Source organism: Mesoplodon bidens (assembly GCF_964165515.1).
Source record: "Mesoplodon bidens genome assembly, chromosome: X".
Taxonomy (NCBI): domain Eukaryota; kingdom Metazoa; phylum Chordata; class Mammalia; order Artiodactyla; family Ziphiidae; genus Mesoplodon; species Mesoplodon bidens.
In genome coordinates this window covers 85,264,289-85,290,619 of record NC_138163.1, presented here as the reverse complement: position 1 = coordinate 85,290,619, position 26,331 = coordinate 85,264,289, and the positions used below count along the sequence as shown (strand labels likewise).

The 26,331-nt window shown below is 49.1% G+C and overlaps 2 protein-coding genes across 2 annotated transcripts; both read right to left on the bottom strand.

The window, feature by feature from the left end:
- Positions 1-5,860: 5,860 nt before the first annotated feature.
- Positions 5,861-7,248, bottom strand: LOC308609400 (uncharacterized protein CXorf49 homolog; the record flags this gene model as incomplete). The annotated part of the gene is made up of 2 exons (XM_081223079.1): positions 5,861-5,908; positions 6,007-7,248. 2 exons carry the CDS (start codon positions 7,246-7,248, stop codon positions 5,861-5,863), a joined length of 1,290 nt encoding a protein of 429 aa, XP_081079205.1.
- Positions 7,249-21,928: 14,680 nt separating this feature from the next.
- LOC308609399 (uncharacterized protein CXorf49 homolog) lies at positions 21,929-24,153 on the bottom strand (the record flags this gene model as incomplete). Its single annotated transcript, XM_081223078.1, has 3 exons — positions 21,929-21,999; positions 22,111-22,267; positions 22,912-24,153. The coding sequence occupies 3 exons, from the start codon at positions 24,151-24,153 to the stop codon at positions 21,929-21,931; spliced, it is 1,470 nt and encodes a 489-aa protein (XP_081079204.1).
- Positions 24,154-26,331: the final 2,178 nt, after the last annotated feature.

The following is a 26,331-nucleotide window of genomic DNA, read 5'->3' as shown; positions in this document are numbered from 1 at the left end:
TGTTTTTTATGTCATATTTCACATCTTCATGTCTATCATTTAACTGTTTATTGTAGTTACAGTTGATTTTACAATTTTTGTCTTTTAACCTTTGTACTAGCTTATTTAACTGGTAAATACCCAGCCTTTATGATATAATTGCTTCACCAGTATATTTTCCCCGTCCTTTAATTTCTTATTTCCTGTTGTAGTCAGTGTTTGTTTTTTTTTTTTTTTTTTTTTTTTTTTTACTTCAAGAAGACCTTTTAACCCTTCTTGTAAGGTTGGTTTAGTATTGATGAACTCTTTTAATTTTTGCTTGTCTGAGAAGCCTTTATGTCTCCTTCAATTCTGAATGATAACCTTGCTGGGTAAAGTATCCTAGGTTGTAGGGTTTTCCCTCTCAGCACTTTAAATCTTATCATGCCACTCCCTTCTGACATGCAAAGTATATGCAGAAAAATTAGCTGACAGGCTTATGGGACTTCCCTTGTATGTGACTCTTGTTTTTCTCTTGCTACCTTTAGAATTCTCTCTTTAACTTTTGCCCTTTTAATTATATGTCTTGATGTGGGTGTGTATGGGTTCATTTTGTTTGGGACTCTCTGTGCTTCCTCTGTGTTTCTTTCTTCAGATTAGGGAAGTTTTCAGCCATAATTTCATCAAATACATTTTTCAACCCCTTTCTCTCTCTCTTCTCCTCTGGGACCCCTATAATGCAAATGTGAGTATGCTTGATGTTGTCCCACAGGTCCCTTAAATTATTCTCATTAAAAAAATTGTTTTCTGCACTTATGATTGAGTGATTTCCATTATTCTACTTTCCAGACTGCTTATGTGTTCTTCTCTGTCACCTAATCTGCTGTTATTTCCCTCTAGTGTATTTGCAATTTCAGTTATTATATTCGGCTCTGACTTGTCCTTTTTATATTTTCTAGTTCTTTGTTAAAAATTCTCACTGTGTTCATCTATTCTTTGCCCCAGTTCAGTTAGCATTCATATTACTACTGCTATGAACTCTTCATCAGTTATTTATCAGTTTCCTTAGGGTTTTTTTCAGCATTTTTTCTTGTCTTTAATTTGAAACATGTTCCCCTGTCTACTCATCTTTTTAAAACTTTCTCTGTCTGTATGAAATCAGGTGAGACAGTTATCTATCCCAGTCTTGTGGGTGTGTTCTTGTGTGGGACCATCCCTGTTCAGTCTGCATGTGCCCAGTGGCTCTGGAGGGAGAGCTAGATATGAAGTGAGCATGGGCTGCATCTTCCCCTAGGGTGTGGTGGCAGTCACTGCCCGGGTGGGAAACAGGTCTGGAGTTGAAGGGGCTAGAGCCTGAATAAGGTGTGAGCTGGGGCTTCTTCTCTGCTCAATGGCCCTCACTGCCCTTTGAGGTGTGGGGTTGGGACCTGAAGGGCCAGAGTTAAGAGCCCTGAGGAAGTTGGGTTTCTCCCAGGTGTGATGGCAGTCTCCACATTGGTCTGGGATATAGCCGGGTCCTGAGGGCTTGGGGCAGTATTTCTCTTCTGGTTTCACTTTTCCCCCAGTGTGCACACTGTGGTTAGAGGCTAGAGGGAATGGGCTCTGAGCCAGAGCGGTTCAGGCTGGAAGGGATGGTGCCATACCACTGAGCTGGTCCCATACCCTCCATAGTGTGCACTGGGAAGAGAGTTCCTGTGATGGCGGTCTCCAGCCTGTACTTAGCTTCACACTCTCCAGAGTGTCTGCAGGGACACAAGACCTGGAATGACTGTCTCTACAGGTTAGAGGCGGGTCCAAAGTCTAAGCTGGCTCTGTTTCCTCAAAGTGCACACACACTCATTGGTAATGGCCTCAGCTCAGTGGGGAGCAGTACCGAAGCAAGAGGGGCTAGAACATAAGCCTGGTACAGGCTGGACTGGGGCGGGGCACTGGGTACATCCTAGGAATCCAGCCAGAGGCCTGGGCAGCAATCAAGCCCACCTTCTCCAGGGAGGGGTTTGAGTGGATTAAGTCCCACGAATGTTCTTTTCTGACCCTGAGGTCTGTGACTGCCCCATCCCACATGTGGTCTGTCCACCTGAGCTCATGCCATAGACTCTGGAAGCGAGTAACTGTGAGAATATGGGGGAAGGGTGGGCTCAAGTGCTCCCCATTGTCCAGGCGCAGTCACTCCTTACTTCCCATCCTCACTGCGCCCACCCTGCCCCTGTCCCGGGTAGCTCATGTTGGGTGGTCTCTTATATGGGTCCCCTGATTCTAAGATGAGCTACTCTGAGGAGCCACTCTTCCCAATCTCATTCCATCCACAACCACAGCAGCTGTCAGATATCATAGGGTCACAGAGTAGGATCGAGAGCCTCCTACAGCGAATCCAACATTTCGAGCATCCCGACACCCTGTCGTGGGGTTTGGTGACTTCTGCATCCTCCCCCGCCTATGCTTTGGGAATTTAACGACAACCCTTGAACAAAACAGATCCGACCCTTGCTTTTGCTCATCCAATGCCTTACAGAACCTGGACCAGCCTCTACTCTCTTTACTCCCTGAATCACATCTTCCTCCCTCAAGGGAGATTATCCCCGATTACTTTTATTCACACACAGGGACACACAGTCACCAACCTTGAATGTCCTACTTACCATCATACCCCCTTTTGTGTAGTAAAATACCGGTCTTTTGGGAAGGGTGCCAGGCAGAATCGCCTCACTCAAACACAGATCTGTCCCTCTGAGTCTCAGGCTAGTACATCCCTGGGTCCCGGCTGAGGGAAGGAAGTGCTCCCCAACCTCCAGTGAGGGGGAAATTGAACATGGAGCTCAGACTCAATCTCATGTGTCCTAAAGAGGCAGTCTGGGAGACTGAGCTGGGACACAGAAGTATAATTTCCAGGAAAATCTGTGTCATGGGGCTGGTGGAAGAGTATTTGACAGGGACCATGCAAGAACACAGACCTACTAACCACACTTGCCATAGAACCTGACGGGCCAATTTCCACTCAAGGGTATAGAGACGACCAGGCTGGAGGAGGGTGGTCAGCTGGCTAGGGCAGGGAGGATGTGAATGCTTCCAGATTGGAGCTCTGGAAGGGGGTCATGAGTTCCTGCTGATGGGGAGGGGTAATGGCAGAGACGAATGGGAACCACCAGACCCCAAAGGAGGAGGGTGGTTTGGAGAGAATTAGAAGAGGGCCTTCGGGGGCAAGGGATGACGTGTCAATGTGGCCAGGGAGAGCACACACAGGACCCAGACCTGGGGCACTCCGCTGACTTGACTGCAGGGATGGTAGCAGAGGCTGGTCCAGAGTCCCCACCACAGGATGCGAAAGATACTGTTCTGGAAAAGGCTCTGCTGTGGAGCAGTGCCGTGCCCCGGCCCCCAACCCTACCCCTACCCCTCCAGAGAGAAGGCAGAACACATAATATGAGAGGTACTTTATTTCGAAACTGCTGTGAAACTGGGGAGGGGGCAAAACAAGGGTAGAGGAAGCCCTAGCTGAGGCAGAACAGGAGGGAACGAGCTTGGCCACAGCTCCCGGGCTCCAAAGGTACCAGCTGCCCCTCCTGCAGGAAGACGCTGGGCTCAACCTGTAAAACAGCAGAGTCAGGGAAGAGCCTCAAGCCAGGGCCAGCCCCCAGCCCTGCTCAACAGCCAGGACTGTGGGAAGGGGTACGGTGTGTGTAACACTCACTTCAAAGTGTCAGGATCGTGAGAGCCATGTCCTTCATGGTGTCTGCAACAGGGACAGGCATTAGTAGGCACTCCAGAGAGAGGGATATGGAAGCCCGTCCCCCTATCCCCGTGAGGAACCGCCTAGCCCTGAAACCTGAAACCCCCTCCAGACCCGATGCAAAGAGCTCTGGACCAGATCACTCCCCACCACCGGAATTGAATGTGGAACTGGTTCCTAAAGGGAAACAAAGTGAGCCAGCAGCTCTGATGCTGTGGGCCGTGCCACAACCAGTCAGATCCCATCACACACACAAACAAACAATCCAGCAAGAACCTTAGAAGCCACACCAAGCAGCAGTTCAAGGGAAAATCAACGAGGCATCTCTAAAAGTCCTATCAGAAGGAGATTCCCTAGGACTGGTCTGGTTGGCAAAGTGTGCATGCAGTCCAGACAGTACTTTGCTACTTGTACACACGCCCAGGTGTACATGCACAGCCGGCTCCAGGGCCAGGCCTGCTAGGTTCTCCTCCCCACAGGGATGTTGGTCCCTGCGAGGCCGACTGCACCTGCAGCCCAGCCCCACCCCAGGTGCCCACCCGGGTTCTGAACTAAGACACCGCTCTCTGTCCCTGGTTCCTCATACCACATTTCTTCTTAAGGTCGTCTACTTCTCTCTGTAGCACGAGACACTAGGCCAGCAGACACAGGAGGAAATGATTAGTATAATCTGGCCTCCTCTCTCCTCCACCTTCTCCTCTCCACAGGGCCCTCCACCCCAAAGCCGGGTGGCTAGAATGGCAAGCGCTCCTCAGTGGAACGCAGGTGGGCTCCCTCCATGGGGTACGTGATGGGGGCAGGGGAGGGGTGGCCCCCACACATGTCAGCTGAACTTGGACCCAGATCCCACCCTCGAGTTTGGGCCTGCATTTCCAGGAGCCAGAGGAAGCATTACCCAAGGACAGCCCGGCATTCCCAGTGGCTGCTGCGGCGTTTCCGGTCTTGGGGGATGGTCAAGTGGCTCCCAGTCACCTGAGAGGGAAAGGACACACAATCCAGCTTCCCAGGCTCCCAGTGAGGTGGAAAGGGCCAAGTGGGGTCTACCGTGAGGTGAGGCGGCACCACCCTCTGCTGGCGACCAGCCGCCCCTGCTCTGCCCAGAAGCCCGAACCTTCTCTCTGGGCCTGCCTCCGCTGTTACCCGGGGGCAGCCATTTCGCCATTGCATTGTGGTCCCCAAGCTATGTGCCTCTGGATTCGCCCCTCCCAGAGCTGCAGCCACAGCCAGCACGTGGGAGAGCAATGTGGGCGAAAAGGACTTAACAGAAAAGGCTGTTCCCCTGTAAGGCTACACCCGGAGGAGCTGTTTGTGGCACTGCCACCGATCAGCCCCGCCGCACAAACCCCACACAGAGGATGATGTGGCTCAAGGCCAGCCCTGCCAGCACCCCGTCTCCTGTGGGAGAAGCTGCCTGAGAGAAAGGCTGTGCCCCCAACAGAGACAGAGACAGAGGTTTCTGCCCTCCACCCCTCTCCCCTCCCCTCCTATCAAACCCACGACACTCACCTGAGGGGACAGGCCCCCTGGGCATGACTTCTCCCTGGTTCAGGGCCAAGGGCTCTGATTTTCCTGGATCTTGGGGGCTTCTGGTGTCGACCTCACCACTGCTGGCTTTTCCACGATGCATGCGCGGATAAGATGTCCCTGGCCTGTGAGCTGGCAGCTGAAACAAAAATTTTTCACCGATTTGGAAAAGGAAGTGTGTGTGTGTGTGTGTGTGTGTGTGTGTGTGAGAGAGAGAGAGAGAGAGAGAGAGAGAGAGAGAGAGAGAGAGAGAGAGTGAGTGTGTTGTGTGATTTCGGCCGGGGTGAGGCAGGGAATTGGGAAGGGAATTGAAAGGCTGATCTCATTAGCACTTTCTCCCTCCGTCAGCCCCAGGCCAGCAGGCAGAGGTGATCTAGGGACAACAGTGGGGCACTGAGTAAGCCCAGGGCCCCTGCAAGGAAGGTCTGGGGAACAGCTAGGAAATAGGATTCAGGAAGCTGGTGAGTCTAAATACTGAGGCTTTTCGGGGAAGCTTTTAAGGGATCCCCCGACCCAATTCAGCTACCAACCCTCCCTTCCATCCCAGCCCCAGTCTCTCAGAGGACGCTGGAAACAGGCCAAGGGTGGAGAACCAGGCCCAGCACACCCGAAGTGCTACCTTACTGTTTGTCCCTAGTAAAAGGAGCCCGATCAGGCATCATAATGACCCAGTGACCGAGGGGCACCCAATGACGACCCCTGAGGGGTGGACAGAGGCAGCATGGGTGAAGACGTGTGCTCTGGGTGCGGTGGGGGCGGGGAAGAGTGGGGAGAGAGGAGGAGCCTGGCCTACTCACTTGGCCCTTTGGGGCTGGGTCTCTATTTGGGTCCTTATCTTCTCCCGCCACAGCCTCAGACTCCCTTGTCCACGTGACCACGGATTTCTTCCCAGCGCTGGTGTGCTTGGCCTGTTTGGTTCCGGAAGGGACCAAGGTATACCTCTTGGATCTCCCAAGCAGCGGAATACCAGAGACTGGGGGAAAGGTGGCCGGTTCCAGCGGAGGTGCCCAGATTCGCTGCCCCCAGGAAGGGAAGTTTTTCCCCAGGGCAAGTGTGGAGGCTCCCCCGAGGGATTTCTTCTCCTGGGTCCCCTTCTTCCTAGGAGTGACCTGCGGCAGGCCACCTGCCGTAGCAGCAGCAGCAGCAGCTCCCGGGGAGCTGGGCTTGCTGCCCCCGTCCCCCCAGAGCACGCTCTGCATTTTCTTAGGGGAAGAGATGCCCTGCTCTCCCACGCCCTGCCTTTCCACAACCGAAGAGAATCCTCGCAGAGCCGAGGACAAGGAAGAGCCTGTCACGTGAAGGAAATTCTCCCTGATTTGGAAATTCGAGTGACTGGGAGTGTCCCCGGGATCCTCGGGTCTGCTGGGCTCGGCCTGGCCTCCTCCTCCGGGGTAAGTACTCACCGTCATCAGCTCTGTGTCACTGAACTCATCTGAGGACTCGGAGTCGGATAGCTGCCGGACCAGGCCTTCATTGGAGAAGCGCTGGCGATCCACAGCCACGTTCAACCTACGCTTAGTGGCTCTCTCAGGCTTCCTCCAGGCCTGGCCCGCTTCGGGCCCACCGAGGGGGAGAGGGCCGGCCAGAGCCGGCGGTGCTACCCCACAGCTCTGGGCGGTCGCTCCTGGACCGCCGGGACCCGCCTCGAGGCCGGCGGACACTTCGAAGGAGGCGCAGGGCTCCGCCAACGGGTACCTGCAGAAGCCCAGCATGTCCCAGTCGTACAGCTGCTGCGTGGTGCCCGCCGCAGACTCCTCGGCCAGGTCCAGGAGGTCCCTCATGTCGTCAGCCGGGGAGTCAGGTCGGCCTTCACGGCCACACAGCACCGGACCTCCCGCTTCTAGCATCTCCCACTCTGACTGGAAGCTCTTGGGATCCGGGCAGCCGCTCCCGTCCCCGCCGCTCGGCGGCTTCCTGGGCTCAGGGCCGCGGTTGGGTCCCCGCGGAACTGCGCGGCCGGCCGGGCGGACGCCGGCTCGCTCCCCGCCCTCTGGGCCGAAACCCGTTCCCCACACAGACACCTCATCTGGGGAGCTCATGTCGCGACCCGGGCGGCCGCGGAACCAGGGCGACAGTTGATGGCCCGAGCTGCGGTCGCCGTCACGGCGGACGAGGCGGGCGGCGCTCTGTGAGCAGCGTCAACCACCTCAGGCGCCGCACGAGCTCGCCTCAGAAGAAACGACGCGCGACTTTCAGCGCGCCTCCCACGCCCACGCCGCGGCCACCTCATTGGTCCGGCCCCCGCCAACCAGCGGGCGCCTCGTTCGCCTGTCCCCTCGAGGCCTAGCCAATGGGGTCGAGGGCCTCTGCTTTGCCCTCAAGCCCGTGGGCGGTCCAAGCAGTTGGCTGGTGAAGGGGATGGTGGGAGTGCCTCCCTCTGTCAAGTCTCTCGGCCCGCCTCCTCCCGTCCCGCCTCCCCTTTCCAGTTAGAGTCACAGCTCTGAGCCTCCGTTTCCCATCTATACAGGGGATAGGGGAGTGAGGGCGCCGGGCTCCAGGGGTGGTGAGGATGAAATGTCAAGATGGAGGCACTGGACGCCTAGCACGCGCCGAAAGCATTTGCCAGTCTCCCCTCCACCGCAAGCCTTACGACCCAACAGGAGAATGGGCATAGGAGTCCCGCAGTCAGTGATCAGGGGTCGGCCAGAGAGCAAAGGGATTGTATTTTCATTCTGTATGGTCTCTGTCTCAACTGCTGCATCAAATGTGGCTCAGCAAACGTTATTGGCAGGCGGGTTTAGCGGACAGACTGGGGTTGGCGGACAGATTGGGGTTGGCCTCGCTCCATCAGCCCTTCCCCCTCTCTGAGGCAAATTCAAAGAAGAGGAAATCGCAGTGGCCAGTTACACCCCAAAAGATGCTCGCCACCGCTGATCCTGGAGATGTGAACTAAAACCACGAATCGGGTTTCACACACTAGGTTGACAACCTTCAAAGAGCTTAACCATTCCGAGGGTGGGAGAGGTGAGGAGCAAACCCCTGTGGCGGTGGTGCAAGAGACCCATTTGGGAGGTAATTTGGCAGAATCCATTGAAAGCAACTTAGTGCCAGCACGGACTCTGCGCCTGGCACTCTTCTAAGTGCTGGGCATAAATAGTAATGCATCCACATGACACGCCTAGAACTCTAGTGCCAGCTATTACTGGCCTCTTACCGGTGAGCAAACAGGCACTGAGAGGTTCAGCCACTGGCCCAAGGTCCTTCGGCTCGTGGGGATCAGCGGCAGGGTTGAAACCAATCAATCTGACTCCAGAGTCCTTGTTTTGAGCCCAAGATCTTAAAAAGGAAAAAAAAAAATAGGTATTTCCTCTATGTTCCGGCAAGTCCCCCGCCTGGTACTTCTTCCCTAGACATGCTGGTACCTGTAGTGTACAGGAGCCCATGCACAAGGGTGTTGGTGTTGGGAAAAACTGGGAACACTCCAAATTCCCATCAGTAAGGAAATGGATGAATGCAACGTGGCTTAGCATCCAGTAGCATAAAGCGTGGCAGTCCAGCGGAATGCATCAGGCCATTCTCACAGCTTTTGAAAGCATCCTCCTGACTTCAAACTGCAAGTTGCAGACCGATGACTTTGGATTCACATTTGTAAGTTAAATCACTTGCGTGCGTGGGCACACACACACACACCAGTCAATCCTATGTAATATATGAGAATTTAGTATATGTAGAAGTATGTTTTAAACTTTTTATGTATGCACATCCAAGGCCTACCAGTTGTGATGGCGGTCGGTGTGGATAGCCAGGTGTCTCTCAATTTTTCTTGGAACTGTCAGTTCTCAGCTTCCCTGAGCTGAGCAGTACTGATGTCTGGGTAGGGGTCCCTCACTTGGTTTCTATACGGCCCTTGGGTGTCAGAATTTCCCTTGTCTGCCACCCATCTCCTACTCTGACACCCCTCCATTCCTCCCATACCTTCCTTCTGCTCTTACCCGTTCATACTCCTCTGTCTTCAGTCACCTCTCTCTCCTGCATCCTGCTCTGGCTGACCTCCTGGAGAGTCCTGGCGTGTCTGAACCCCTCTTGCCTATGGAACTCAAAGGCCCAGTTTTCTGGGCCTGAGTTTCTGCACCTGAGAAGCTGGCCATGCTGGAGAAGTTACAGAGCAGGGGAGATTTGGTGCACTGTAAATCTGCAATCCTCCTCCTTGAGCCTGCCCCCGATGGTACCTGCCTGTTTGTGGATACCGCCCTCTTCCACTTCTCCCAGTGACTTTTTAAGTCATGGTGTGCTATTTCAAATATGTTAAAATGGATAAGGAAGGATATAGCAAAATCTCCTGCTTCCACCAGCATCCTATGAAACATTACTAGTGGATCCAGTGGAAGCCTCCATCTTCCCTCTCACCATTTCCATTCCCTTCCTCCCTCCCCCATAGAGAGACTCCCAGAACTTCTTCTCACCTTCTCCACTCTCTTCGTCCCTGTGGCTCTCCTACCTCCTCTTCCCATACATCCCATACATCTCCAATGATGTCACTAATCTCTGCTTTAACCCCTTATGCTTACCAGGATCCAATACTGGTTTTGACTTACATTCTTGGCCTGGGGTGGGAGCCAGTGGCAGAGGTTCCTCTTGGCTTTCCCCACCGTGATAGCTCTTACTCCACAGACCAATGACCCAATGTGTAGGTCATTGCTCCAACTGCCAAGTGTATCACTTAGAATTATCAGCTTGGGGACTGGAGAAATGACCACTGTGTTTGTCCAGGGACCCAGTCAGCTCACCGTGAACTCATCTCTATCCCCAACTCCTTTTACTGCCAGAACCTCATAAGCCCCACTCTAATGGGGCCCCATCATGACACTTTGGGCTTCCGGGATCAATGTCAGCTCAGAAACTGTGTCCAGTAGTCCTAGATATGTCTGTGTCCAGTGCCAGTGTGCAGTCACCCAAGCATCTAAGAACAGTGCTATGAACATTTGCATACAGATTTTTTTGTGAATATAAGTTTTCATTTCTCTTGGGTAAATATCTAGGAGTTAACTTGCTGGATTGAATCGTTAGTGTATTTTTTACTGTTTCCAGAGAGTCTATACCATTTTTTGCATTCTCACCAACAATGCAGGAGAGTTCTAGCTGTTCCTCAGTCTGTCTAGCACTTGGTATTGTCTGTATTTTGTTTTTATTTCAGCCATGCTTATAGCTATGTTGTCGTATTTCATTCTGGCTTTAGTTATTTCCCTAATGACTAATGAGGTCAAACATCTTCTCAGTAGCTTACTGACCATCCAATAAGCAAGATGTCAGTTCGATTTTTTCTTTGCTCATTGTTTATTGTGTTGTTTGATTTCTCATTACTGAATATCGAATGTTCTTTATCTCTTTCGGATACAAGTTTTTTTATCATGTGTGCTTTGCAAATATTGTTTCCCAATCTGTGGCTTATGCTTTCAAAAACAAAGAAACAGACAAAACCCAAATAACACAATTTAAAAATGGACCAAGGAATTGATTAGATATTTCTCCAAAGAAGACACATAAATGACCTACAGGTATAAGAAAAATGCTCAACATCACTAGTCAACAGGGAAATGCAATTCAAAACCACAATGAGTTATCACCTCACAACTGTTAACATGGCCAGTATTAAAAAAATAAAACTTAAAATAGCAAGTGTTGGCAAGGTAGTGAAGAAAATGAATCCCTTGTGGATTGCTGGTGGGAGTGTAAAATTGTGCACCCACCATGGAAAACAGTATGGAAGTTCCTAAAAAAATAAAACTAGAACTCCCATATGATCCAGCATTCTCACTTCCGTATATTTACATTTACATTACAAAATAATTGAAATCAGGATCTTGCATAGATTATTGCACTCCCATGTTCATTGTACCATTATTCACAATAGTCAAGAGGTGAAGACAACCTAAATATCTATCAACAGGTGAATGGACAAAAGGTGGTATATATAATGTATACATATAACAGAATATTATTCAGCCTTTAAAAAGAAGGAAATCTTGCTATATGCTGTAGTATGGATGAACTTTGAGGATATTATACTAAGTGAAGTAAGCCAATCACAAAGGACAAATACTGCATGTTTCCACTTATATGGGGTACCTAAAGTAGTCAAACTCTTAGAAACAGAAAGTAGAATCCTGGTTGCCAAGGGCTTGGGGGAGGGGGAAATGGGGAGTTGTTGTTCCATGAGTATAGATTTGCAGTCATGCAAGATGAAGAATTCCGGAGATCTGATTACAACAATGTTCATATAGTTAACAACACTGTACACTAAAAACATTGTTAATAAGGTAGGTTTCCTATTATGTGTTTTTGCAATAAAAATGAATTAAAAAATAAAATGCCTTATTCAATGGCTTTTTGTATATTCACAGTTGTGCATCTATCACAATCAATTTTAGGATATTTTTGTTAGCCCAAGAAGACGCCCTATATCCCTTACCCAACACCCTGAACCCCCCCAACCTACCCCCAGCCCTATAGGCAAGTAATAAACTACTTTCTGTCTCTATGATTTGCCTATTTAGTAAATTTGGTATAAATGGAATCACACAATATATAGTACATTTTGTCTGGCTTCTTTCACTTAATATAATGTTTTCAAGGTTCACCCATGTTGTAGCATGTATCAGTACTTCATTTATTTTTATTGCCAAATAATATTCCATGGTATGGGTATACCACATTCTATTTATACATTCATCAGTTTATGGGCATTTGGGTTATGTTTAGTTTGGGAATGTTGTGGATAATATTCCCAAACTAAATGCTGTTAAGCATATTCATATACATTTTGAGTTCATGAGATTTTGTGTGAACATATGTTTGCAGTTCTCTTCGGTAGATCCCTAGGAATGGACATTCAGGATCATATGGTAACTCTATGTTTAACTTTTTAAGAAAACACCAGAATATTTTCCAAAAAGATTCAACTATTTTACATTATCACCAGAAGTGTATGAGGATTCAAGTTTCTCCAAGTCCAAATATTTGTTATTATCTGTATTTTAGATTATAGCCATCCTATTTTTTTTTGCAACATGGTATCTCATTATGGTTTTGATTTACATTTCCCTACTGACTAGTGGTTCTGAACATCCTTTCATATGCTTATTAACCATTTCTATACCTTCTTTGGTTAAATGTCTATACAAATCTTTTGCCCAATTTTTTAATGGGGTCATTTTCTTATTTATTTATTATTCTTATTCTTTATTCTGCATACAAGTTCTTTGGTAGATCTGTGACTTTCAAATATTTTCTCCCAGTCTGTACCTTGTCTTTTCATTTTCTGAATAGTGCCTTCTGAAGCATAAATGTTTTAAATTTTGACGAAGTCCAATTTATCAAGTTTTTCTTTTATGGATCATGCTTTTGGTGTTGTATCTAAGAAATCATCGCCTAGCTCATGCATACAAATATTTTTCTCCTAGGGCTTCTTTTAACAGATTTATAGTTGTAGGTTTTACTTTTAAGTCTCTGATCCATTTTGCATTAAGTTTTGTGTGTGCTGTGAAGTAAGGTTCAAAGTTTGTATTTTTGCATGATATCCAGTTGTACCAGCACCACATGTTGAAAAGACTATCCTTTCCCCATTGCATTGAAAATCATTGACAATAAATATAAGCATAGTTTGTTATTTCTAAACTCTCAATTCTGTTCCATTGATCTATCTCTATGTCAGTATCACACTAACTTGATTATCTGTATTTTTATCGTAAGTTTTGAAATCACAAAGTGGAATCTTCCAAGTTTGTTCTTTTTTGAAGTAGTTTTGGATATTCTGTTTTGTTCTGTTTTGTTTTGTTTTTCATTTCCATATGAATTTTCTGGATCAGCCTGTGAGTTTCTACAAAGAAAGCCTGCTGAAATTTCGATAGAGATTGAATTGAATCTATATGTCAATTTGGGGAGAATTACCATATAAATATTGAGTCTTACAACCATGAACATGCAATGCCTTTCCAGTTATTTAGATCATCTTTAATTTCTCTCAACAAACATCAATTTGTGTTTCTCAGTGCGTAAGTATTACATTTGGTTTGTTAAATATATGCCTAAGCATTTTATTCTTTTTGATGCTATTGTAACTAGAATTAAGTGTTCCTTGATTTCATTTTTGGATTATTTGCTACATGTATTTAGCAATAAAATTTGTTTTATATATTACTCTTGTATTCTGTGATCTGTTGAACTTCTTTATTAGTTCTACCGTTAGATCCGTTTTTGTGGATTCCTTAGGATTGTCTGCATATGAAATCATGTGATCTGAGAATAAAAAAAAAACTCCCTTTTTATTTCCTATCTGGATGACTTTTAGTTCTTCTTCTTCCCTGTTTGAACTGGCTCAAACTTCCAGTGCAATAATGAATAAAAGTAGTGAGCATGTCTTTGTTGCTGACTTTAGGGAAAAGGTATGCAGTCTTTCACTACTAAATATGATGTTAGCTGTAGGTTTTTCATAGATATCCTTTATGATGCTGAAGAAATTTCTTTCTATTCCTAGTTTTTATATTGTTTTTATCATGAAAGGTGGTGGAATTTTGTCACATGCTCTTTCTGTGTCAGTTAATATGATAATGTTTCAGTGCTTTCTTCTTTTAAAATAGTGTATTACATAAATTGATTTTTAGATGTTAAACCAACCTTGCATTTCTAGAATAAATCCCACTTGGTTATGGTATATTATCCTTTTTATATGTTTCTGAATTCAGTTTGTTAATATTTTCTTGAGGGTTATTTCATCTGTATCCATGAGAAAGATTGGTATGCAATTTTCTTTATTTTGGATGTCTTTGTGTGTTTTGGGCATCAGGGTAATTGTGCTGGTCTCAGCCAATTGATAGTGATACTGTCAGCTAGAAATACCTGGAGGCACTTATCTGTACTCCAAGGCGAGCCCCCACAGATATTTCCCCTTTCAGAACCAATGTTGTGGTTGAACTAGCCCTTGTGGTTCTTATTATAATTGCAAGATGCACCTCAGCAATAACCTTTAGGAGACTGTGAAAGGACGAAGTTTATTACTCACAGGTCATGGAGGGTACATGGCATGCCTTGGACCACACAGAAAGGTTGTGGGTGGAGAAAGAGAGCTGGGACCTGGGGTTATGTATGTATCGGGGTCAAGAGTGAGGGGCCTAGGGTTTCTCAGATTCACTCTTTATTGATGAATTTAACACAGAATGGGAATTAAAGCACAAGAAGGGAAAAACAAGCAGCCAAAGGGTCAGTTATCTAAGTCAATCAGAGATCTCTAAAACAAAGGAAACTTCAGGGGTGTGGTGGCCTGGCTCTTTACCTAGTCGTGTAGCTGGCAATTTGTTCTTTTTGATATAGCTGTCTTTGAAGTGGTGCCTCAGCAATCAAAAGCTTAATGTCAGGCACTTGCATTACAATTAAGAAAAAAAAAACTGTCAGAGGCTCACACTACAGTAATATTGGCCTACTAGAGCTATTTTGAAAATGTTCATTCCTCTTCTATTTTCTGGAAGAATTTCTGGAGTGTTGCTATTATTTCCATCTGAAATGTTTGATAGCATTCAGCAGTGATGCCATCTGGACAGGAGCATGATTGTGGGAACATTTTTAATTATTAATTTAATTGATTGTCTATTATTGAGTCTGTTTTGAAGTTTGTGTCTCTCTACAAATGTTTTCATTGCATATATGTGTCTAATTTGTTGGTATAAAATTTTTCATACTATTTTCTTATGTTTTTTTAAATTCAATAGGCTCAGTGGTGATGTCTCCCTTTTCAGCCCTGATTTTAGTGATTCCTTAGGAATCTTTTTTTTTTCTTGGTCAGTCTGCCTAAGGTTTGTGATTTGTTATCTTTTTAAAAAACCATCTTTTGGTTTCATTGTGTTGTCCAAAAAAATTAATCAATAGTCAATCGAAGAAAAATGGAAATTTTTATTTGAGCCAACCTGAGGACTATAAGCTGGGAGACAATCTTCAGAAAACTCTGAGGACTGTTCCACCCATTGGAGGTAAAACCATGATATAAGTTTTTGAGACAAAGTAGCATATTAATAGTTTACATAGTCCAACAAGGCGAGTAGTGGGTATTAATGAGGCATTACAGGATTGAGAAAGGGAAGTTATCTCTTAAGGAGTTACCTCGCTGATTCCAGGAGGAAATTTCTTTTTCTTCTTTCTTTCTTTCTTTTCTTTCTTTCTTTCTTTTTTTTCTTTTCTTTTTTTTTTTTTTGGTGTGTGGGCATTCCTGTATCTTTTAAGGGGATCTAGTTAATGTATAATGTGATGCACAAATCACACTAAAGGGGAGGGGGTAGTGGCTCAAATGGGCAGAGGGAGAATTTTATGTTTAAAATATTTCTTGTCCTGCCTGAAAATAATTTTATTTCATTAATTCCACTTTTGATCATTAATCTTTCAATAGAAAGCATTAGGTGATCAAGTATTTGGTCCCTAAATGCTAGGGTGGTTCTTTACGTGCCTTGGGTCCATCATGTCCCTCGATGCTGGGCCCTAATAGCCCGGTTCTTTCTTTCCTTTTAGGGGGTGGTACTAGTAAGATGTCTGGCAAGGACTAACGGCCAATTCCACGTTGTCCAATAGGACTTGCACCAATTTTACCTTGCATGTGCATTGTGCATGTCCATTATTTTATAGAGAACTATAGATGTGATCAATAGTTTCCAGTTGTTTAGATATCATTATCTTAGTAGGAGCAGGTGATACACAGTGCAAAAAACAAGAAACTAAAACTTTATAAGTTACACAAATTGTAATCAAAGTTGGAAATAGGAGCAACAATATCATTAGTAAAGATTTAAGCCAATATCCTCTTGAACCATACCATTTTCCTAGCATTTCCCTTAAACTGGGAAGACGATCATTCAGAGTGGAAATCCAATTTTTCATACGCATCATAAGCGGGGGTTGCATTGGAAGACTCATCAGGTATAAAAACAAAACATTCACTATGTATTACAACATAAGCTCCCCCTTGGGAAGCTGTTAGAATATTGAGGGCCATGCAATTCTATAGGACTGCTTTTCTCATCATGGAAATTTCTGAACTGAGCAAACACACAGCTTGGTTACTATCATTTAAGGCTTGCTGGGTGGATTTTGTTAAAGCCTCTATATGAGTAATGATATCTTCTATTCCAAGTGAAGGAATAAATATTGCAGCCAAATAATCATACCATTGGAAAACTGATTGAACCCAACATGCCCACATTGAAAGCAGGATGACAGCAGCTGTTTTCAAGGCTACCTGTAGGTGACATTGAACCTGAAGGAAACCAATTGTACACCTTCCTAACCAATCTGGGGAGATCCAAGGTCATAAATTTGTTCTATAAACCTATTGGGTCCTGTTAGAAGCTATCCCACAACTTTAACATCTAGTGAAAACTGTCTTTCAGACATTGAAACATACACCCAAAGGTTATCAAATATTAGGTACGATTCATTTGGGATTTAAAACCACTTACTAATGTGTATCTTGAGGCCATCGTTCTGCAACTTGCCGTTTGAAGTCAGGAGGATGCTTTCTTCTTTTAGTGTCTCTCTTGTGGTTTGATGATTTTCTTCAGTGTTATGTTTGTGTTCCTTTCTCTCTAGTTTTGGTATAACTATAGTAGGTCTTTGATTTATGGTTACCATGGAGTTCATTTATGTTGACCTATAACTATTTGATTTAAGCCAATAGTCATTAAGTTCAAACACATTCTGAAAGCTCTACATTTTTTACTCACCTCCCAACATTTTGTGTTTTTTATGTCATATTTCACATCTTCATGTCTATCATTTAACTGTTTATTGTAGTTACAGTTGATTTTACAATTTTTGTCTTTTAACCTTTGTACTAGCTTATTTAACTGGTAAATACCCAGCCTTTATGATATAATTGCTTCACCAGTATATTTTCCCCGTCCTTTAATTTCTTATTTCCTGTTGTAGTCAGTGTTTGGTTTTTTTTTTGTTTGTTTGTTTTTACTTCAAGAAGACCTTTTAACCCTTCTTGTAAGGTTGGTTTAGTATTGATGAACTCTTTTAATTTTTGCTTGTCTGAGAAGCCTTTATGTCTCCTTCAATTCTGAATGATAACCTTGCTGGGTAAAGTATCCTAGGTTGTAGGGTTTTCCCTCTCAGCACTTTAAATCTTATCATGCCACTCCCTTCTGACATGCAAAGTATATGCAGAAAAATTAGCTGACAGGCTTATGGGACTTCCCTTGTATGTGACTCTTGTTTTTCTCTTGCTACCTTTAGAATTCTCTCTTTAACTTTTGCCCTTTTAATTATATGTCTTGATGTGGGTGTGTATGGGTTCATTTTGTTTGGGACTCTCTGTGCTTCCTCTGTGTTTCTTTCTTCAGATTAGGGAAGTTTTCAGCCATAATTTCATCAAATACATTTTTCAACCCCTTTCTCTCTCTCTTCTCCTCTGGGACCCCTATAATGCAAATGTGAGTATGCTTGATGTTGTCCCACAGGTCCCTTAAATTATTCTCATTAAAAAAATTGTTTTCTGCACTTATGATTGAGTGATTTCCATTATTCTACTTTCCAGACTGCTTATGTGTTCTTCTCTGTCACCTAATCTGCTGTTATTTCCCTCTAGTGTATTTGCAATTTCAGTTATTATATTCGGCTCTGACTTGTCCTTTTTATATTTTCTAGTTCTTTGTTAAAAATTCTCACTGTGTTCATCTATTCTTTGCCCCAGTTCAGTTAGCATTCATATTACTACTGCTATGAACTCTTCATCAGTTATTTATCAGTTTCCTTAGGGTTTTTTTCAGCATTTTTTCTTGTCTTTAATTTGAAACATGTTCCCCTGTCTACTCATCTTTTTAAAACTTTCTCTGTCTGTATGAAATCAGGTGAGACAGTTATCTATCCCAGTCTTGTGGGTGTGTTCTTGTGTGGGACCATCCCTGTTCAGTCTGCATGTGCCCAGTGGCTCTGGAGGGAGAGCTAGATATGAAGTGAGCATGGGCTGCATCTTCCCCTAGGGTGTGGTGGCAGTCACTGCCCGGGTGGGAAACAGGTCTGGAGTTGAAGGGGCTAGAGCCTGAATAAGGTGTGAGCTGGGGCTTCTTCTCTGCTCAATGGCCCTCACTGCCCTTTGAGGTGTGGGGTTGGGACCTGAAGGGCCAGAGTTAAGAGCCCTGAGGAAGTTGGGTTTCTCCCAGGTGTGATGGCAGTCTCCACATTGGTCTGGGATATAGCCGGGTCCTGAGGGCTTGGGGCAGTATTTCTCTTCTGGTTTCACTTTTCCCCCAGTGTGCACACTGTGGTTAGAGGCTAGAGGGAATGGGCTCTGAGCCAGAGCGGTTCAGGCTGGAAGGGATGGTGCCATACCACTGAGCTGGTCCCATACCCTCCATAGTGTGCACTGGGAAGAGAGTTCCTGTGATGGCGGTCTCCAGCCTGTACTTAGCTTCACACTCTCCAGAGTGTCTGCAGGGACACAAGACCTGGAATGACTGTCTCTACAGGTTAGAGGCGGGTCCAAAGTCTAAGCTGGCTCTGTTTCCTCAAAGTGCACACACACTCATTGGTAATGGCCTCAGCTCAGTGGGGAGCAGTACCGAAGCAAGAGGGGCTAGAACATAAGCCTGGTACAGGCTGGACTGGGGCGGGGCACTGGGTACATCCTAGGAATCCAGCCAGAGGCCTGGGCAGCAATCAAGCCCACCTTCTCCAGGGAGGGGTTTGAGTGGATTAAGTCCCACGAATGTTCTTTTCTGACCCTGAGGTCTGTGACTGCCCCATCCCACATGTGGTCTGTCCACCTGAGCTCATGCCATAGACTCTGGAAGCGAGTAACTGTGAGAATATGGGGGAAGGGTGGGCTCAAGTGCTCCCCATTGTCCAGGCGCAGTCACTCCTTACTTCCCATCCTCACTGCGCCCACCCTGCCCCTGTCCCGGGTAGCTCATGTTGGGTGGTCTCTTATATGGGTCCCCTGATTCTAAGATGAGCTACTCTGAGGAGCCACTCTTCCCAATCTCATTCCATCCACAACCACAGCAGCTGTCAGATATCATAGGGTCACAGAGTAGGATCGAGAGCCTCCTACAGCGAATCCAACATTTCGAGCATCCCGACACCCTGTCGTGGGGTTTGGTGACTTCTGCATCCTCCCCCGCCTATGCTTTGGGAATTTAACGACAACCCTTGAACAAAACAGATCCGACCCTTGCTTTTGCTCATCCAATGCCTTACAGAACCTGGACCAGCCTCTACTCTCTTTACTCCCTGAATCACATCTTCCTCCCTCAAGGGAGATTATCCCCGATTACTTTTATTCACACACAGGGACACACAGTCACCAACCTTGAATGTCCTACTTACCATCATACCCCCTTTTGTGTAGTAAAATACCGGTCTTTTGGGAAGGGTGCCAGGCAGAATCGCCTCACTCAAACACAGATCTGTCCCTCTGAGTCTCAGGCTAGTACATCCCTGGGTCCCGGCTGAGGGAAGGAAGTGCTCCCCAACCTCCAGTGAGGGGGAAATTGAACATGGAGCTCAGACTCAATCTCATGTGTCCTAAAGAGGCAGTCTGGGAGACTGAGCTGGGACACAGAAGTATAATTTCCAGGAAAATCTGTGTCATGGGGCTGGTGGAAGAGTATTTGACAGGGACCATGCAAGAACACAGACCTACTAACCACACTTGCCATAGAACCTGACGGGCCAATTTCCACTCAAGGGTATAGAGACGACCAGGCTGGAGGAGGGTGGTCAGCTGGCTAGGGCAGGGAGGATGTGAATGCTTCCAGATTGGAGCTCTGGAAGGGGGTCATGAGTTCCTGCTGATGGGGAGGGGTAATGGCAGAGACGAATGGGAACCACCAGACCCCAAAGGAGGAGGGTGGTTTGGAGAGAATTAGAAGAGGGCCTTCGGGGGCAAGGGATGACGTGTCAATGTGGCCAGGGAGAGCACACACAGGACCCAGACCTGGGGCACTCCGCTGACTTGACTGCAGGGATGGTAGCAGAGGCTGGTCCAGAGTCCCCACCACAGGATGCGAAAGATACTGTTCTGGAAAAGGCTCTGCTGTGGAGCAGTGCCGTGCCCCGGCCCCCAACCCTACCCCTACCCCTCCAGAGAGAAGGCAGAACACATAATATGAGAGGTACTTTATTTCGAAACTGCTGTGAAACTGGGGAGGGGGCAAAACAAGGGTAGAGGAAGCCCTAGCTGAGGCAGAACAGGAGGGAACGAGCTTGGCCACAGCTCCCGGGCTCCAAAGGTACCAGCTGCCCCTCCTGCAGGAAGACGCTGGGCTCAACCTGTAAAACAGCAGAGTCAGGGAAGAGCCTCAAGCCAGGGCCAGCCCCCAGCCCTGCTCAACAGCCAGGACTGTGGGAAGGGGTACGGTGTGTGTAACACTCACTTCAAAGTGTCAGGATCGTGAGAGCCATGTCCTTCATGGTGTCTGCAACAGGGACAGGCATTAGTAGGCACTCCAGAGAGAGGGATATGGAAGCCCGTCCCCCTATCCCCGTGAGGAACCGCCTAGCCCTGAAACCTGAAACCCCCTCCAGACCCGATGCAAAGAGCTCTGGACCAGATCACTCCCCACCACCGGAATTGAATGTGGAACTGGTTCCTAAAGGGAAACAAAGTGAGCCAGCAGCTCTGATGCTGTGGGCCGTGCCACAACCAGTCAGATCCCATCACACACACAAACAAACAATCCAGCAAGAACCTTAGAAGCCACACCAAGCAGCAGTTCAAGGGAAAATCAACGAGGCATCTCTAAAAGTCCTATCAGAAGGAGATTCCCTAGGACTGGTCTGGTTGGCAAAGTGTGCATGCAGTCCAGACAGTACTTTGCTACTTGTACACACGCCCAGGTGTACATGCACAGCCGGCTCCAGGGCCAGGCCTGCTAGGTTCTCCTCCCCACAGGGATGTTGGTCCCTGCGAGGCCGACTGCACCTGCAGCCCAGCCCCACCCCAGGTGCCCACCCGGGTTCTGAACTAAGACACCGCTCTCTGTCCCTGGTTCCTCATACCACATTTCTTCTTAAGGTCGTCTACTTCTCTCTGTAGCACGAGACACTAGGCCAGCAGACACAGGAGGAAATGATTAGTATAATCTGGCCTCCTCTCTCCTCCACCTTCTCCTCTCCACAGGGCCCTCCACCCCAAAGCCGGGTGGCTAGAATGGCAAGCGCTCCTCAGTGGAACGCAGGTGGGCTCCCTCCATGGGGTACGTGATGGGGGCAGGGGAGGGGTGGCCCCCACACATGTCAGCTGAACTTGGACCCAGATCCCACCCTCGAGTTTGGGCCTGCATTTCCAGGAGCCAGAGGAAGCATTACCCAAGGACAGCCCGGCATTCCCAGTGGCTGCTGCGGCGTTTCCGGTCTTGGGGGATGGTCAAGTGGCTCCCAGTCACCTGAGAGGGAAAGGACACACAATCCAGCTTCCCAGGCTCCCAGTGAGGTGGAAAGGGCCAAGTGGGGTCTACCGTGAGGTGAGGCGGCACCACCCTCTGCTGGCGACCAGCCGCCCCTGCTCTGCCCAGAAGCCCGAACCTTCTCTCTGGGCCTGCCTCCGCTGTTACCCGGGGGCAGCCATTTCGCCATTGCATTGTGGTCCCCAAGCTATGTGCCTCTGGATTCGCCCCTCCCAGAGCTGCAGCCACAGCCAGCACGTGGGAGAGCAATGTGGGCGAAAAGGACTTAACAGAAAAGGCTGTTCCCCTGTAAGGCTACACCCGGAGGAGCTGTTTGTGGCACTGCCACCGATCAGCCCCGCCGCACAAACCCCACACAGAGGATGATGTGGCTCAAGGCCAGCCCTGCCAGCACCCCGTCTCCTGTGGGAGAAGCTGCCTGAGAGAAAGGCTGTGCCCCCAACAGAGACAGAGACAGAGGTTTCTGCCCTCCACCCCTCTCCCCTCCCCTCCTATCAAACCCACGACACTCACCTGAGGGGACAGGCCCCCTGGGCATGACTTCTCCCTGGTTCAGGGCCAAGGGCTCTGATTTTCCTGGATCTTGGGGGCTTCTGGTGTCGACCTCACCACTGCTGGCTTTTCCACGATGCATGCGCAGATAAGATGTCCCTGGCCTGTGAGCTGGCAGCTGAAACAAAAATTTTTCACCGATTTGGAAAAGGAAGTGTGTGTGTGTGTGTGTGTGTGTGTGTGTGTGTGAGAGAGAGAGAGAGAGAGAGAGAGAGAGAGAGAGAGTGTGTTGTGTGATTTCGGCCGGGGTGAGGCAGGGAATTGGGAAGGGAATTGAAAGGCTGATCTCATTAGCACTTTCTCCCTCCGTCAGCCCCAGGCCAGCAGGCAGAGGTGATCTAGGGACAACAGTGGGGCACTGAGTAAGCCCAGGGCCCCTGCAAGGAAGGTCTGGGGAACAGCTAGGAAATAGGATTCAGGAAGCTGGTGAGTCTAAATACTGAGGCTTTTCGGGGAAGCTTTTAAGGGATCCCCCGACCCAATTCAGCTACCAACCCTCCCTTCCATCCCAGCCCCAGTCTCTCAGAGGACGCTGGAAACAGGCCAAGGGTGGAGAACCAGGCCCAGCACACCCGAAGTGCTACCTTACTGTTTGTCCCTAGTAAAAGGAGCCCGATCAGGCATCATAATGACCCAGTGACCGAGGGGCACCCAATGACGACCCCTGAGGGGTGGACAGAGGCAGCATGGGTGAAGACGTGTGCTCTGGGTGCGGTGGGGGCGGGGAAGAGTGGGGAGAGAGGAGGAGCCTGGCCTACTCACTTGGCCCTTTGGGGCTGGGTCTCTATTTGGGTCCTTATCTTCTCCCGCCACAGCCTCAGACTCCCTTGTCCACGTGACCACGGATTTCTTCCCAGCGCTGGTGTGCTTGGCCTGTTTGGTTCCGGAAGGGACCAAGGTATACCTCTTGGATCTCCCAAGCAGCGGAATACCAGAGACTGGGGGAAAGGTGGCCGGTTCCAGCGGAGGTGCCCAGATTCGCTGCCCCCAGGAAGGGAAGTTTTTCCCCAGGGCAAGTGTGGAGGCTCCCCCGAGGGATTTCTTCTCCTGGGTCCCCTTCTTCCTAGGAGTGACCTGCGGCAGGCCACCTGCCGTAGCAGCAGCAGCAGCAGCTCCCGGGGAGCTGGGCTTGCTGCCCCCGTCCCCCCAGAGCACGCTCTGCATTTTCTTAGGGGAAGAGATGCCCTGCTCTCCCACGCCCTGCCTTTCCACAACCGAAGAGAATCCTCGCAGAGCCGAGGACAAGGAAGAGCCTGTCACGTGAAGGAAATTCTCCCTGATTTGGAAATTCGAGTGACTGGGAGTGTCCCCGGGATCCTCGGGTCTGCTGGGCTCGGCCTGGCCTCCTCCTCCGGGGTAAGTACTCACCGTCATCAGCTCTGTGTCACTGAACTCATCTGAGGACTCGGAGTCGGATAGCTGCCGGACCAGGCCTTCATTGGAGAAGCGCTGGCGATCCACAGCCACGTTCAACCTACGCTTAGTGGCTCTCTCAGGCTTCCTCCAGGCCTGGCCCGCTTTGGGCCCACCGAGGGGGAGAGGGCCGGCCAGAGCCGGCGGTGCTACCCCACAGCTCTGGGCGGTCGCTCCTGGACCGCCGGGACCCGCCTCGAGGCCGGCGGACACTTCGAAGGAGGCGCAGGGCTCCGCCAACGGGTACCTGCAGAAGCCCAGCATGTCCCAGTCGTACAGCTGCTGCGTGGTGCCCGCCGCAGACTCCTCGGCCAGGTCCAGGAGGTCCCTCATGTCGTCAGCCGGGGAGTCAGGTCGGCCTTCACGGCCACACAGCACCGGACCTCCCGCTTCTAGCATCTCCCACTCTGACTGGAAGCTCTTGGGATCCGGGCAGCCGCTCCCGTCCCCGCCGCTCGGCGGCTTCCTGGGCTCAGGGCCGCGGTTGGGTCCCCGCGGAACTGCGCGGCCGGCCGGGCGGACGCTGGCTCGCTCCCCGCCCTCTGGGCCGAAACCCGTTCCCCACACAGACACCTCATCTGGGGAGCTCATGTCGCGACCCGGGCGGCCGCGGAACCAGGGCGACAGTTGATGGCCCGAGCTGCGGTCGCCGTCACGGCGGACGAGGCGGGCGGCGCTCTGTGAGCAGCGTCAACCACCTCAGGCGCCGCACGAGCTCGCCTCAGAAGAAACGACGCGCGACTTTCAGCGCGCCTCCCACGCCCACGCCGCGGCCACCTCATTGGTCCGGCCCCCGCCAACCAGCGGGCGCCTCGTTCGCCTGTCCCCTCGAGGCCTAGCCAATGGGGTCGAGGGCCTCTGCTTTGCCCTCAAGCCCGTGGGCGGTCCAAGCAGTTGGCTGGTGAAGGGGATGGTGGGAGTGCCTCCCTCTGTCAAGTCTCTCGGCCCGCCTCCTCCCGTCCCGCCTCCCCTTTCCAGTTAGAGTCACAGCTCTGAGCCTCCGTTTCCCATCTATACAGGGGATAGGGGAGTGAGGGCGCCGGGCTCCAGGGGTGGTGAGGATGAAATGTCAAGATGGAGGCACTGGACGCCTAGCACGCGCCGAAAGCATTTGCCAGTCTCCCCTCCACCGCAAGCCTTACGACCCAACAGGAGAATGGGCATAGGAGTCCCGCAGTCAGTGATCAGGGGTCGGCCAGAGAGCAAAGGGATTGTATTTTCATTCTGTATGGTCTCTGTCTCAACTGCTGCATCAAATGTGGCTCAGCAAACGTTATTGGCAGGCGGGTTTAGCGGACAGACTGGGGTTGGCGGACAGATTGGGGTTGGCCTCGCTCCATCAGCCCTTCCCCCTCTCTGAGGCAAATTCAAAGAAGAGGAAATCGCAGTGTCCAGTTACACCCCAAAAGATGCTCGCCACCGCTGATCCTGGAGATGTGAACTAAAACCACGAATCGGGTTTCACACACTAGGTTGACAACCTTCAACGAGCTTAACCATTCCGAGGGTGGGAGAGGTGAGGAGCAAACCCCTGTGGCGGTGGTGCAAGAGACCCATTTGGGAGGTAATTTGGCAGAATCCATTGAAAGCAACTTAGTGCCAGCACGGACTCTGCGCCTGGCACTCTTCTAAGTGCTGGGCATAAATAGTAATGCATCCACATGACACGCCTAGAACTCTAGTGCCAGCTATTACTGGCCTCTTACCGGTGAGCAAACAGGCACTGAGAGGTTCAGCCACTGGCCCAAGGTCCTTCGGCTCGTGGGGATCAGCGGCAGGGTTGAAACCAATCAATCTGACTCCAGAGTCCTTGTTTTGAGCCCAAGATCTTAAAAAGGAAAAAAAAAAATAGGTATTTCCTCTATGTTCCGGCAAGTCCCCCGCCTGGTACTTCTTCCCTAGACATGCTGGTACCTGTAGTGTACAGGAGCCCATGCACAAGGGTGTTGGTGTTGGGAAAAACTGGGAACACTCCAAATTCCCATCAGTAAGGAAATGGATGAATGCAACGTGGCTTAGCATCCAGTAGCATAAAGCGTGGCAGTCCAGCGGAATGCATCAGGCCATTCTCACAGCTTTTGAAAGCATCCTCCTGACTTCAAACTGCAAGTTGCAGACCGATGACTTTGGATTCACATTTGTAAGTTAAATCACTTGCGTGCGTGGGCACACACACACACACCAGTCAATCCTATGTAATATATGAGAATTTAGTATATGTAGAAGTATGTTTTAAACTTTTTATGTATGCACATCCAAGGCCTACCAGTTGTGATGGCGGTCGGTGTGGATAGCCAGGTGTCTCTCAATTTTTCTTGGAACTGTCAGTTCTCAGCTTCCCTGAGCTGAGCAGTACTGATGTCTGGGTAGGGGTCCCTCACTTGGTTTCTATACGGCCCTTGGGTGTCAGAATTTCCCTTGTCTGCCACCCATCTCCTACTCTGACACCCCTCCATTCCTCCCATACCTTCCTTCTGCTCTTACCCGTTCATACTCCTCTGTCTTCAGTCACCTCTCTCTCCTGCATCCTGCTCTGGCTGACCTCCTGGAGAGTCCTGGCGTGTCTGAACCCCTCTTGCCTATGGAACTCAAAGGCCCAGTTTTCTGGGCCTGAGTTTCTGCACCTGAGAAGCTGGCCATGCTGGAGAAGTTACAGAGCAGGGGAGATTTGGTGCACTGTAAATCTGCAATCCTCCTCCTTGAGCCTGCCCCCGATGGTACCTGCCTGTTTGTGGATACCGCCCTCTTCCACTTCTCCCAGTGACTTTT